This window comes from Lissotriton vulgaris, unplaced genomic scaffold, assembly GCF_964263255.1.
Source record: "Lissotriton vulgaris unplaced genomic scaffold, aLisVul1.2 SCAFFOLD_506, whole genome shotgun sequence".
In the NCBI taxonomy this organism is placed as follows: Eukaryota; Metazoa; Chordata; class Amphibia; order Caudata; family Salamandridae; genus Lissotriton; species Lissotriton vulgaris.
Window position 1 is genome coordinate 1,009,145 of NW_028254249.1, and position 15,350 is coordinate 1,024,494.

The following is a 15,350-nucleotide window of genomic DNA, read 5'->3' on the forward strand; positions in this document are numbered from 1 at the left end:
TAGCAAAATTAAATTTGTGCCCTAAGTCGGCAAAAGACAGAATGATGCGATCCACACGTACAAGATGCGGAATTAACTCGTCATCCATTAAATATATGTCATTGACGTATGAGGAAGCATCAGGGTCTATGTCATGCAAAAGAGACACAACATGCACAGCAAATGCAGGACTGTTCTTATAGCCCATAGGCAAACGCATAAGTTGCTTCAGATTGCCAACCGCGGCAAACACGGTCAAATCACGGCTCTCAAGAGCCAAATTGTGACTATAAAAACCATTGGAAATATCCAGTGTTGTTTTTTTTTTTGCGGGCAATGTTATTCACTAACGCAGAGCTGTGTGTGTTTTATACTGCAAATGTACGAATGTGACTGTTCAAATAATCCAAAACTATATGATATGAACCATCCAGTTTCGATAACGGAAAAAGAGAATTAGTCATGGATGAAACATAGGGCACAATGATATCCTGATATTCCAACGGATCATAATTTCACTCACGGGTGCTTTTGCTTCACGCTTGATCGGATATTGAGTCTGAAGCTGTGGCATAGATGGTAAAGGAATTACATGCACTGGTGAATCTTTATCCCAGCCCACCTGATTACGATACACAGTGCTAGGGCCAAAGCCCATTCCGAAGCCTAAGCTTGTTTAGCCTCTTCTAACGGGAAAAACTCGGGAGAATTACGTCCTCCCCTCTGGAAGAAGCCAAAATGAATGGAGGAGGCCAATCCGCCTCTGCCAACAAAATATCATAAGATGAGGTAAGGTTGTCCCAAAAAACTGCATTACTTTCCTTTTTATATCAACTTCAATTTGGAGGACAATCTCATAACGCCTATTAGAGGATGCAACTTGTGTATCTCGTGTTTCCATTGTAATGAAAGTATCAGTTGCTCTCGCCTCCAGACAAGGATGGCGTGTTTTCCGCACTATGATATTTGCCGCCACTCTGTCGAGGAGTGTCACCGCCCAGCTCCAATCGAGAAGCAGGGTTCTCACTGTCTGAGGAAAACTTTGCTGTTAAAGTGGCAACTTTTTTCTTCTGAAACTGGGGTGGAAAAGGAGCTAGTCCCTCCGGTTTGGCCTTTGTGTCAAATTGTTGTGGGGGACCACATCGCTGCTGAGTGGACTTGCCTTGCCTGTGATCCTGCCGCTTCCCACCCAGTGGCGGCTGGTGACGTTTGAAAGTGGTGAGGCGTAAAATGCTAGTCATACTGCACTCAGGGGGAGTGGCAAAATAACCAGTGTACAAATCACAGACACTAAAGATATATCACATGGGCAACTAAAGTTGTAAACTCAGACTGTGCCTGTTATCTGCCCCATAGCATGAGACAAATTGAACACCCAGAGCTCTAACATTAGAAACAAATGTCTTCCCTTTTTATACCAAATGCACATTGTTTGGTTTTTCACAATACTGAAGTTAGATCTTTTACCTTTGTCAAGGACTTCAAAATGTAACAAAGAATGGCCTCCGGCTTTTTACAATACATTTCATCCTGCAGTAAAACCATGGAACATGTTCTTACTAGTACACCGTAAGGGCTTAGCACAAATCCCAGGCATACCTAACATATTCACAACAAGGCAGCATCTACTCACACAGTAACAATCAACTGTCCAAGACAGACATAACATCATGCACTGCTCGTGCACTAATGACTTTTGCACTGACAGCACACATCTAGCACTTGATAAATCCATGCCTCAACAATGCGCCTTTTACCGCAGATTCGAAACCTGCTCTCTGTGCACGAAGGCTGCCAACATGGGCAGGGCAGCGTGACTTCAGACTCCATCATAAATACTGCGCCTGTCTCAACACCTGGGCTAATGTTGCCAAGTTTGATTAACGTCTACATCTTGGCCTGGCTCGTTACTTCACGCACTTGGCTACAAAAAACGTACTGTTTGTCAAAGCAGGAAATCGATCCAGACTCTAGAATAGGGAGGTTTTGAAGTTAAGACAAAGACTTTGTATTAACTTCAAAACCCAATCTCTGACTCTCACCCGGAAACATTCAGTCTACACCAACAAAGGTAATCCTACAGAACCACATCACCATATACGAAGGTAGGAGGATTGAGTCTTCTCAGTGCGGCTCAATACCGTTGGCCAAACAGGACTCTCACTCCACGACACCTGCAGGCCCCAAACAGCTCGGATGTCTGGCTACAAGTGACGACCACCGTGTATCATAAAAAACTCCAAATAAATCACACTGCGTTAGATTTCTAAGTTTAGTCATAAAAAGAATGTATACATGTTAGTTCCTAGGATTGGCACCTGACCAGTATATCTGTCTTCATTATTTCATTTTAATAACAAAAGTGGTGAAAAAAAACACAATCATAAAAATCCAGTATTTTCTCCCCCTTTATAAAGTAAAGTGAAAGCCACACAACACGCAGCAGATCAAAATACTCCAAACAAAATTGTATCAATGTCTAGACTATCCTCGGATAGTTTTTCAAACAAGTAAATGCAGACCTGTTAAAACAGACACCGCTAAACCCAATAAGTTTTGCCTTTTAGCTTTGCTGGTACTCTTTGCAAAGATGTTGAGTTGAGCATCGACAACAATAAAAAAAATGGACATTGCCGATGCTGCACAACATTTACAAAGAAAAACAAGACCATTACATAATAATGCTACGGAACGGAAGCCCCAGGGAGACGAGGCATGCAAGCACCTGCATCACTAGGAATACACCTTTACGTTATTATGTGGTGGCCATGAGTTTGAGTTTGAAAATATTTCTAGAGCGCGCGTACACCGAGCGGTTTCATGGCGCTATGTAGTACTACCACCACAGGAACGAGAAAGACTAGGAGCCAAGGGACGATTTAAGAGGGGAAGGCCTGGGTAAAAAGAAAAGTTTTGAGGTCTTTACGAAAAAGGGAGTACTGAGAGCAAGATCTCAAGTGAAGTGGGAGGGAGTTCTAGAAGGCAGGCGCCAAAGTAGAGAATTTGGATCCTCCCCATTTTTTTTCGTTTAAAACGAGGGACAATGAGAAGTTGATGAGTGGCAGAGCGCAGTTCTCTAGACGGAGTGTAGTCGTGGATTGCAGAACCGATAAAAGCAGGGGCAGAACCAGACCGGGCATTGAAAATGATGCAGCCAAGCTTGAATAGGGCACGTTGCTGAACAGGGAGCCAGTGTAATGATTTAAGAAGGGGCGTGACATGGTGGTATTTGGATAGGTTGAATACCAGGCGGGCCGTCTGGTTCTGGACCAACTGGAGACGCCTCATGAGGTACGCCGGCATGCCATGATAAAGGGCATTTCCGTAGTCCAAGCGGGACGTCACCATCGCCAGAAGGATGAGTTTGAGGGCAGATGGGGAGGAAAACCGGGAGACTTTGCGGATTGTCCGGAGAGAAAGAAAAGCTGAAGAAATGACCGCACTAACTTGGGAATGAAGGGAAAGTTGATCGTTGAGTTTGAAGCCAAGGGTCTTAACAGAGGAGACGGGAGTGGGCGAGGGACCTAAAGAAAGGGGCCAAAAAAGAGGAGACCATGGACTGGAGCAACCACCCGTCAACACCAGTTCCGTTTTATCGGGATTGAGTTTCAGGTGGTTGTGGTTCATCCAGTCCTGAATGAAGGTCATAACAGACTGAAAATTGTATATTGACGCAGAGGAAGAGGATAAAGAAAAGATAAGCTGGAGGTCATCTGCATAGTTGTAGACAGAGACCTCCAGCTGTTGTAAAGCAAAGATAAGAGGGGCAATGTAAACATTAAATAGCAGTGAAGACAGAGAGGATCCTTGGGGAACCCCGCACTGCGCAGGGTGAAAGTCAGCTGAGTAATCACCCAAGCGAACTGCTTGAGTGCGGCCACTCAAGAAGGAGGATAGCCAGAGCAAGGCCGACCCCCCGATTCTCGCCGCCTCGACACGTGAAAGTAAGATGGCATGGTCCACTGTGTCGAACGCGGCGGAGAGATCGAGGAGGACCAAGGCCTGGGGCTGACTAGTGTCCATACCCTCCCGGAGGTTGTCCAGGACAGATATTACCACTGACTCTGTGGAGTGTGCAGGGCGGAAGCCTGCCTGCCTGGGGGCCAAGACACTGTTCACTGGCCATGTTGTTTGTATTTTTATATTTTAATGATCCAAGACAGCAGATGCACTTTTTGAAGCGGTTAATTGAAATTGCATTATATAGCGCTTACTACCCCATACTGCAGCTGCTAGGCCCGCCTGAAATCGAAAGAATAATAAACAACCTACATTTTTTTTAAACAGGACATCGGGTCAAGGGAACAAGGGAACCAGAGGTAAGGGAATGTGTGGGGAGGAAGAGGCTAGCACGCAGTCACGGCCGTCATATGACGGGCGGGTGGGGGGAGGGGAGGGCGTGAAATTGGGTCTTCGCGGGGTGGGGGTTTCGGGGGGAGGCAGGAGGGGTTTATTTAATTTTTTTTTAAACTTACCGGCCCGCGGCACCTCAGCTCCCGCCGCGCCGTCCTGCTTTTCGAATTCCAGCAGCAGGTCTCGTCATCAGGGCAGGGAGCTTCCCTCCATCCCGCGGCCAATCACAATGGGTGAGGCGCATCGGGGCGCGCCCCACCCGCGTCATTTTCTCTATGTATGCTGCAGCATACAGAGAGATCAGGGAGAGTGGGTGGTGTTTCTCGAGGGCAGGGGGGAGTGGCTTGCCCACTGTTGTTAATACTGTCTGTTTGGGTGGCCTCAGTCAGTATTAACAACAGTGGGCAAGCCACTCCCCCCTGCCCTCGAGAAACACCGCCCACTCTCAAACAGGAACTTCAGCTTTCTCGCCGTGCTAGAAGGCAGAAACAAATGGTAGTTATTACGGTAATAACTACCATTTGTTTCTGCCTTCTCGCACAGCGAGAAAGCTGGGGGGCGGCGCCCAAACGCCCCTATAGAGGAGCCGCCACTGTTCCCACCACAGAATTGTGGATCCGATGATTCCTAAAAGGAACGAGGAGAGCGTGGATAACGAACTTAAAATCTCTCTGGTGTCCAAATTTTAGAGCGGTCTCCCAAATCCTATCTACGTTCAGAAGTTTCAGGTGTTGGTGATCCCGCACGCGAACTCTACTTCTGCTGTTGCTGCTGCTGATTTCTGTTCCAAGCCTTTTTAGGAAAGACTGGACGTCCATCCGGTTCAGGCTGAGGCTTATTCTGCATTTGAGTAGAAGGTCTTATACCCCGATTATTGCGCCCCAACGAGTTATAAACGTTTGCAATAATCTTTGGCAATTCACATTGTTTATCCATGTCAGGCACAGCCTCAAAAGCTTTGGCTCACCTGTAAGCTAACTGCTCGCCTTGCCAGAGGCAAGCCTGTCTGCGCCCGTCTGCACACCAGTTGCGCTCAGTGCCAGCCATGGTGCCGGTCAGAACCGTCACCCGCTTTGGGATAGTAGACTCTGCTACTCAATGGAACAGCTTTACACATAGGTGACAAGGGTCAGCTGATAAAGAATGAGGTAGCCTGGATAAAAATACCAATTCTGTGGCAGACCAACCACTGAATAATATCAAAAGTGGACTAGTCAATGTTAGGTCTCTAATTAAACACTATCAAGAGATCTTCATTTTATTAGAGTGCCACGACCTGGACGCTTTATTCCTGACTGAAACCTGGATCCATACTGATTCAATAGTTGAGCTAGGACTAGCCTGTCCCCCAAGATAGACAGCGTTTCATTAACCTCTGCCCAATGGGAGAGGAGGAGGAGTTGCAGTCATATTTAAAGAGAATGGACTTTCTCTTTATTCCAGCTGGATGACGTAGAGGGTATAGAACTTTTAGGATTCTCCCTTAAGGAAACGAGAGGGCAAGTTCTCTCGGGCATTGTGTGGCTACAAACCCCCAGGAGGGCAGAGTCCCCAGTGTCAAGCACTGATTGACATTGTGTACAACATGACACTGACACATTCCAGGATAACAATTCTCGGGAACTTTAACCTCTTGGACAATGGTAGCCTGGGCAGGCCCCTAAGAGAACTGACTCAAGCTTGCGAATGTCTTAATCTGAAACAACTAGTTTTACACAAACCAAGGAGGTCATATTCTTGACTTAATATTAGCTAGGGGGGCAATGGAGGTCGAGGTCTTATCATTATGCTGGACCGATCACTTTCTTATACACTTTACAATAGGGCTGCCAAAGGCAACTAATTAAACGGTGTTCCCTAGAAATTACCGCATGGGAAGAAATTGTGCTAAATTGCGCAACAATAAACAATCCCGCCTACTCATGAAGACAAACCTGTACACTCCCAAAAGTCAGTGGAGGGAAACTACCAGGCCCTGTGTGCACAGATAAATTAGACGCTCTACCAGAGAATACCTCTGAAGAAACTAAAAACAAGATATAAGATATCGACCCGTGGTATAATGAGAAGCTGAGAGAGATAAGGAAGAGATGTAGACAAGATGAAAGAAAATGGATAAGACTATACGATGAGAGTGAATAAAAGAGGTTTTAAATTGCAGCAGATGTTATATAAGGAGACGATTATTAAAACCAAGCCGGAATACTTAGACCAAGGCATCCTGCAAGCATCCAACAGTACCAGAGCTATTTTTGGCATAGTGAGGGATCTTGCCAAACTAGAGTGTGTTGGCAATAAGATTCCAGCCAAGCAAAAGTTATGCGATGACCTTGCATTCTTTTTTGCAGAAAAAATCAGCAAAATTATCAGGAACCTTGCCCCATATAATCTTGTTGAGGAGAGCATTGAAAACATTCTATCAACCAATGAAGAGAACACGTCTCTAACATCAGCATGGGTAGAGGAACAGAAGGTGGACTTAGACGGTGGCTGTCAAGCCACCTTGGAGAATGTTCAAATCCCCATTGAAGAACTATTTTCAAAATTAGCGTTGGGGGGTTTCATCTGGATCTCCACTAGACACTCTCCCTCAAAAAGTCTGGAAATTATTTAGGGAAGAGCTTTTTCCTTCTCTTTGCCAAATATGTAGCCAATCCTTAAATCAGAGAGAAGTCCCAAAATGCTGGGAACAGGCATTGGTAACCACAAGCCTCAAAAAAACAAGACTCAATATGGGTTGTCAGTCTAACTACAGACCCATTCTCTACTTCCGTATCCGGTAAAGATTCTGGAGTGAGTGGTTTGCAAGTCTCTATCGCAGTACTTGGAGGACCATCATCTACTGGATGAGCTGCAGTTCAGTTTCCGCCCCAAACACAGTACGGAAACGGCCCTGGTAACAGTACTGGATGACATGAGAATGCGGGCTGACAATGGCCAGTCAGTTATTTTAGTACAGCTGGACATGTCAGCTGCATTTGACACGGTGAACCATGGCATACTGCTTGAAAGACTTAGGAGTACTGGAGTTAAGGGTCAGGCACTCAAATGGCTTCAGTCATATCTGACAGATAGGACACAGGCAGTGAGCGTCCGGCCTTTTTCATCTATAAAGACAGCTGTTCAATATGGCGTCCCGCAGGGGTCTGCCATCAGCCCGTTCCTATTTAATATCTACTCGAAACCACTTATTCCCCTTATTAGATCTTTTGGATTGCAAGCGATCAACTATGCTGATGACACACAGACAGTGTTCTCAGTGGAAGAGAATCAATCAGTGTCTATGGATAAATTCCACGAGTGCATGCAATACACTACCAATTAGCTTAGGAAGAACTACCTTCAATTTAATGGACAGAGGTTGTCTACCCTACTTCAAGTAAGATAGCCCGCCCACTCACTACGGAATTCCAGCTGACCCCACAGGCACACCGTTAATTTCAACTAAATCCGTACGTAACCTAGGGGTAATGATGGACAGCAATCTTCAGCTGGACTCTCAGGTGAATAAAACCATGGGTACCTGCTTCTCCTTAATTAGAGCCCTAAGAAAGATCCTCCCACTACTTCCCAATTTGGCTAGAGTAGAATTAGTGAGGAGTGTCATCATGAGCAGGCTGGACTATTGGAACTCCCTGTACCTTGGAGCTCCAAACTCCTTGATAGGGAAGTTGCAAAGGATCCAAACAAAAGTAGCTAAACTGGTGTTAAATCGACAATGCAGGTCTTCTACAACTTTGACACTGAGAGACTTACATTGGCTGCCTATGCAGCAAAGAATACAATCTAAGTCTCTCTGCTTTGTTTTTAAAGCTGTTCCTGAATTGGGGCCTAAACCATTACAGAGAAAATTCTCGTGGTACTTTCCCACGAGAAATCTCCATTCTTCCATTCCACCTCAGCCTATCTAGTAAATACCACAAAATTCAAAAGATCTAGAACAGGAGGAGAGCCTTCAGTACCGTGGCCTCCCGGTCATGGAACAACCTTCCGATCGATATCGGACAGTCTGACAATCTTACACATTTTAGGAAAAAACTGAAAACTTGGCTGTTCCAGAGAGAGGTGTAACATGCAGTTCTATCTTGTCCTCCCCTGCCTAGTATTTATCCTTGCAGGACTAGTATGTAGTTAACATCTAGGTACCTCTCTCAGCTCCAGGATACCAATAGGGTGACAGAGCACTATATAAGAACATATTACATTACATTACATACATATTACAAAGTCATCCCTAGCCTGTGGACGTTTCCCCATCACTGAATTTACCATGATAGGACTGATAACCAAGCCACCACCATATCCCGTTGGCTGAGCGGCACCAGCCAGTGCTGCTGGTATTGTACTAGACATGTATTGTATAACATTTCTGTTGATATGAATTGATGAGGTGTGCACGCAGATCTACAATAGTAATTCCAAGGTAATTTGGATGAGGAGTAAAACCCACCAGAATGGGCCATGTGGTTCCATCCACCAATAAGGGACCAAGATGGACCACAGAGACAGGGTGAGGAAGGGTGCCATTAAACCATATGATGTGACCCCAAGCCGACAACGGAACTTCAAGTAAATGATATGGATGATAAACTTGTGGAACCGCACTGTGTTCATATTGATGAAAGAAGTTATTGGTCCCATCATCAGCAGGAAACATAATCCATGAGTAGAATACTTCGAAGCAGCAAAAGCACCTCTTCCTCTTCTACAAATATAAAATCTACACCCGCAACCGGGTCTCCATGATGAGCCAAGTGTGCAGTAACCGCGGCACGTTATGCGCAGCAATAATGATCGGTTGCGCCATTCAGAAATGCTATGAACGGTTGCACAAATTTTGGTGTAGTTCAAAGAAAAACTTTTTTAAAAATTCAAGCTTGAAAAAACCTATAATAATCAACTATAGTAGGTTAAGCCCACGCATCACGGACGTCTCCGAAACAGGTGAGAGGGTATTGTGGACAAGCACAAGCGCTACTCAGGATTCTCGCCTATAAATACCAGAGCAAATGTTGGTGGCACCATTTTGGAGGGATTCTGCACATGCACAGGGTTACGCGCAGGAATATGGGACCTCGGGGTGTAGGGGCTAAGCCTTCCCACCACCTTAGTGCCCACGAGCCCAGGACCGACTTGCTATAGTGTCTCATTTGCTCTCCTACAAACTCATGAAGATGCAAATGATTAGACACCGTGGCAACAAGACACTCCCTTTCACTCACACTCTTGTACCTGTCAACAATAAGAACTGACTGAAACACGATTATAGTTTAAAATGTTTATTTTAACTATTGTGCTCTAAAATGCAGTATACAAGCCACATCCAGCATAAAAATGCATAGGACTAACACAGTTAGCATTGCAGCCAGGCCATATATCATAAAGGGAGATGTCATTTTATAAAGACAGTGGACTAATGTCTAACCACCCTCCCTTTGGTAATAAGAAGCATTATTATTTAATAGAAGATCTCTGGGCTTTGTCAGCACACCCCATACCTTAGTTCCTGGTTGGAATATCTACATCATAAGAACAGAATTGCTCTTCTCCCTGAAAAACTCCCTCTCCAAAAGTGTTTCACCTAAATATACATCCCCATAATATCACAGTACAATTATCCCTACTGCAGCCGCATTGGCATGTTTTGTCTAGGGACTGACCAGAACAGAATAACAAGGGGCATTGTTTATCGACCTTGCTCACAGTGTTCAGACTACACTCCAGGAACAGGCAGAGAACGAACGAAACAGATGGTTCTCATGTGAAATGCAAAAACAGAGTCTTTCAAAAATAAAGCCATGTAGTAACGTGCGCAAAAGCGCCATCATGGCTGCCGGGCTCATGCTAAGTTAGTGATGTCGAAATTGTCCCTATCGGCCACGTGACAAGAATCTGTAGACTTTGAAGAGTTCTTCTACCATTGGTCTGACGGCTTCACGATGGATGGAGAAAGAAAATTAATTAAATCATCATCTCCCAGACTAACACCATTTTGACTCCTTACCAAAACAACTGTATTCTGTAGTAGGACAGTATAAAGAAGCACAGAAAATTCCATTATTGCCTATAACCTTTCCACACCTAGCTTCTTCTTTCCACTGTGCACATACTCACCTCTTTGCACTAAACGTATTTCAAGTTCTGGAGTCCTTGGTTAAAAACAGAAAACATTGGATTAAGTGCCTCCCTTCAGATAATGTAGTGCATGCAGCACTCACAAATATTCAGGTTTTCTCTAGTCTGTGAGCTGAGGGATGGTAGGGAAATTGGTGGAAGGTGATGAAAGCCATTGTATTTGGTCCTTTGAGTGCATGGGACAGAAGAATAGATGAGTATTCTTAGGTGGGGAATGTTCTGTTTTCCACTAGAAGGACGAGGTTAAGTCATTAGATACCATTGCATATTTATTTTACCACAACGTGTGGTATTGCTCAGTGATGCGGGAGATAATTCCATGCGTGTTGGTGGAGACCATTAACATTCCCTTCATGCTAGTAGTCATGGAGAGATTCCAAAGGATTAGAGTATATACGACTCAAGTGTGGATATTTTTAATTTTTTGTCTCTCTCTATATTGATGTGGGTTATATGAAATGGTAGGACCCAATCTGTGCTCCTACTGCACAAATGTGGAAACGTAGAATCTGTATACTTTGAAGAGCTACTCTATCACTGGTCTGATACGGGTGAAATGAGTCAGTTCATGAAATCTGCAGCTCCTGGGCTAATGTCATTTTGACTCCTTACCGAAACAACTGTACTCTGTAGTTGGACCTTGGAAAGAAGGAAGGAAAATTGCCTTGCTGCCTATCCCCTTTCCACAACTAGCTTATCCTTTCCACTACTCCTCACACTAAACTTGCCTCAAGTCCTGGAGACCTTGGCTAAGCACAGAAGACATTGAGTAAAGTGTTTCTCTTCAGATAAAATAATGCCTGTAAAACACATTTGTTCTGATTTTCTCAGGTCATTGAGCCGAGGGATGGTTGGAGAATTGGTGAAAGGTGACTCAATGCAATGTATTTTGATCCCTTGAGCTTATAAGACAGAAAAATAAAGGAGTCTACTTTAGTGGGGAACTTCCTGTCTTCCACTAGAGGGATGAAGTTTAGTCATTAGATATCATTACACGTTTATAACAGCAAAACTGTCCTGAGCTGTGTCTGCTAAATCCCAGTAAAGGATAGAAGGGTCTTACACTATACAAATTTCTTAATGTATAGTCTGATCTTCAAAAACGATTTTTTCTTTGTGTTTATCTTATGTAGGATCCAACGCCATCAACAAGAACAGCTTCAATAACAATGATGAACTACAAGCCCAGATGAGAAGCTCACACCCTCCTGCTTCTGCCTGTCTGCCACTGCTGCTGCTGCTCTGCGGGCTCGTAATTGTTCTGAGCTGAAGACCCTGAGGAACAAAGGAGACTCACTGACAAAGAAACATTGACATTCAAGGCCATAATTCTGACCTCTTCAGAAAAACGTGTTTTAATACCAGAAAAGGGAAAGCCATTTTGAGGTCCAGCAACCGATAGACGCAGATCTACTTTGTAAAAATCAGGAGTCAAACGGGGGTCGCAAAAAGCTGTCTTGCATCAAACAAAGGATTGAAACAGTACTTTCCACTGTCTTGTATGTATCGTTTAAAGGAAACCCTACAACTGTTTTCAGATGGATGGCCAGTTTATGTGTTGAATTCAGAATTTGGATAAGAAGGCAATGACTTTGCTGCTTGCAATCTCTAAATAAATGGTTTTGAAAGCAGAATGTTTGATATACTGAAACACCTCAAATCTGTTACCCCTCATCATCTATCCTTGATGAGGGGAAATAGTTGAGTATATTGAGAACCTGTCCTGGGTTCTCAATATGCACTAAAAGAGCTGCCATAGATTAACGTACTGAGTATAGGATAATGCACTCTACATGACAAATCACTGCCTTTTTTTCCTGTTGCTCACAACCAAACACCATCTTATAGTTTGCTGACCATGAAAACTGTGTTGAAATTTGCTCTTCACACATTTAGACGTGACGTCTCTTGCTTGCACCAAAGTTAATCTAATTTCGTAGCTGAATTTCTAAACAGGCTTTCCTTTTCCTCGGCTACCTGGTCATAATGTTTCTTTAAAACCTCAGAAAACTGCTAATGTTTGAACTTTCTGTTTTCCAAACGGGTGCTTGGTGCTAAAGCAAAGATTTATATCGCAGATAACCAGGCTCCTGGCTAAGATGTTTTTGGATATTTAGGTGGAGGGTTTCTAAATAACGAAAAATGATAAGTTGTTTTGATTGGAAATAGGCGTTATTGTCACAGTTATGTGTATTGGTTAATTATCAATCATTCGTACCTTCATGGTGAGCGATGTATGAATGACATTATGCTGTTCAATCCACCTGCCTCCTGGTCAGGTAGCAGTATTAGTCATAGATTCAGAAGCCACTAATGGTGATGTGATCTGCTTTGCTAAATACATTTTTTGGACTGATGAAAAATGTGTGATATTGGTCAAAACATCTCGGAGTCAGTTTCAGGTTGGCTCACTGGGTTTTGTGCCGAATATGACTCTAGATCACGATGAAATACATCAAGGTGTAATTTAAAAAGTGTATATTTCTGTTGCACTACATATATTGAATTCTGTCCCGGCACACTCTACACTGTTGTGAGCAGAGGTAGAAAAAACTTTAAAGATTCACAACTTTTACAAAAGCGAAAGCAATGTAGGTAGAAGAAAAAGTATATAAAATGGAGGACACTCTTTGCCTTAATCCATTAATGAGTTGTCTAGCTCTTCTGCCCCTGTGTGAACCCCTTACCAACTACATAGTAAAAAGCATTGCGGACGGTCTCGCCTGCATTGATGTGCCTATTCCACTTGGTTGCGCACATGAATTTACACACATACCATCACATGTGTCAATATTTGCCTAATATTAGATGTTCATTTTGATTAAGGAATCTTCGTGTGTTCATTTTGATGGAGGACATTTCTGTGTTTGAATCATTTGTGGTTCTTTTGTGTACTGTGCAATGTATATATCTGAAATGTTATCTTGATTGATTTCACGATGGTGGTGATCCATTCCTGTAAGAATATTTTTTTCTTTAAAATAAATTTTTCTGTGCAGTAATGGTGCTGTCCTACAATTCTTATCTCCGTACGTTTCCGGCTAGATTTGCAAATTAATTATTTTATTTGGGCACTTTACAAATGAGAGAACCATTGATCACAGTGGGAAGATAATACAATAATAGGAACGAGAGTTATATTCATATGTATTAAACTCAACTTGTTAGAAATGGGGGTCTCTAGTTGGCAAGGGCTTGAACCTTTGTCCAAATAGGGACCCTTCTTCCTAGTCGTGAAATAACCCCTGCTCACCCACTTGGTAGCTTGGCACGAGCAGTCAGGCTTATCTTAGAGGAAGTGTGTGAAGCGTTTGCACATAACCACCAGCAATACAGTGTGAGCACTACAAAAGGACAACACACCAGCTTAGAAATATATCCAATATTTTTATATACTTAAAACAATACCAAAACGATAAAAATAGACTTAATAGTACTTAAATATCTCCAGTTTTCAAGATAACATTGAAACACAGCTCCTTGATGTCGATAGCTCCGTCCGAGGCTATCACGGCGGCGTGACCAAACAAATTCAAACAGTTCTGGCTGACCGCTGCGTCGCAGGCCAGCTACGGTGTCGGGAAGACCCGCAAACAGTACCTTTCAGAAATGATGGTCGTCGATGACCTATTGTTGAACTTCCGAAAACACGGCGTCCACAGGCGTCGGTTCCGGAGGTCGGTGGAGGAGTCGTCGGGGCCATCGAATTCACAAGTGTTGGAGATCAAACTCCTCTCTGGTGAAGTCAGGAGCGCTGTCATCGGCAGGCGTCGGGTGCTGCGATGCGAAGTGCAGCAGTGCGGTGCCCTCAGGTCGCAGTGCGAGCGTAGGCTCGGTGGCGGCGTCGTCGGTGAGACCAGGGTCACGGTGTGAGATGAAGGCGGTGCTTGACATGGTGCTGACTGGTCACGATGCAAGCAGCGGTGTCATCGTTGCTGAAGAACTGCCGTTGGCTGACGAACTGGAGTCGATGGCACCGGCATCGGTAGGCCAAGGCTGCGGTGTGGGATGAGGGCTGTACGTTGTGTAACTTTAGGAGCGGTACGCTCGAACCACATTGCAAGCAGCGGCGGCGAGTCGGCGTGGAGTGGCGTCATCGGGTATACCACAGTGTCGTTGTGAAGTGAGGCGGTGTGGAGGGCGGTGCCCACAGGTCACGGTGCAAGCAGTGTCTCTGTGGAGGCATCAGCAGGCATCATCGGTGAGACAAGGACCGCAGTGCGGCATTGTGGCAGTGCCCTCTGCGGTGCCTTCAGAACACGAAGTCGGCAGCGGCGTCATAGATGGTGTTGAGCTTGAAGCCTTTGCTGTTCCTGAGACTTCTTGAACAGGGGGCAAGCTCTACCTCAAGCCCTTGGAGAAACTCACAAATGTACATTGAAGAAAGTTCAGTCCAGTCCTTTCACTGCCCAAGACAGAAGCAGCCACTGCAGGCCAACACAGCTAAGCACGCAGCAAAGTGGTAGTCCTTCCTCCCAGCTTCTCCAGCTTTTCTTCTTGACAGTCTTCTTGATCCAAAAGAGTTCTAAAGTTCTGGGGTTTGGGCCCCAATATTTATTCCACCAAATCCTTTGTCCTCTGAAGGCAGAGGGTCCTGTACCTAGTCCAAACCAGTCCTGGTCAGTCTTGGAGCACTTTGTGTAAAAGTCTCCTGCTTTTCCTTTGAGAGTGTAGGCCAGGGACATCAGACGCACCACAGGAGGTGGGGCCAGTATTGTGGAAGGCAAGCACAGCCATATTCAGATCCCAGGACCTCCCCCTCCCACCACTCTACATATAGATGTGTCTATTCAGCCCTGTGCTAACTCACCCTGTCTCCTGGAGCCACCCCAGCCCCTGTAATTCACAAACCAAACATGTAATACACAACTTCGCAGAGGCAG

The 15,350-nt window shown here is 44.6% G+C and overlaps 1 protein-coding gene across 1 annotated transcript in view; it reads left to right on the top strand.

The window, feature by feature from the left end:
- LOC147659614 (alpha-tectorin-like) overlaps nucleotides 1-13,467 on the top strand; it is a 107,486-nt gene extending 94,019 nt beyond the window's left edge. The window contains exon 12 of the mRNA XM_086951604.1: nucleotides 11,601-13,467. Coding sequence (XP_086807730.1) covers nucleotides 11,601-11,737 — 137 coding nt within the window. The 3' untranslated portion in view covers nucleotides 11,738-13,467. The remainder of the gene's footprint in view (nucleotides 1-11,600) is intronic.
- Nucleotides 13,468-15,350: the final 1,883 nt, after the last annotated feature.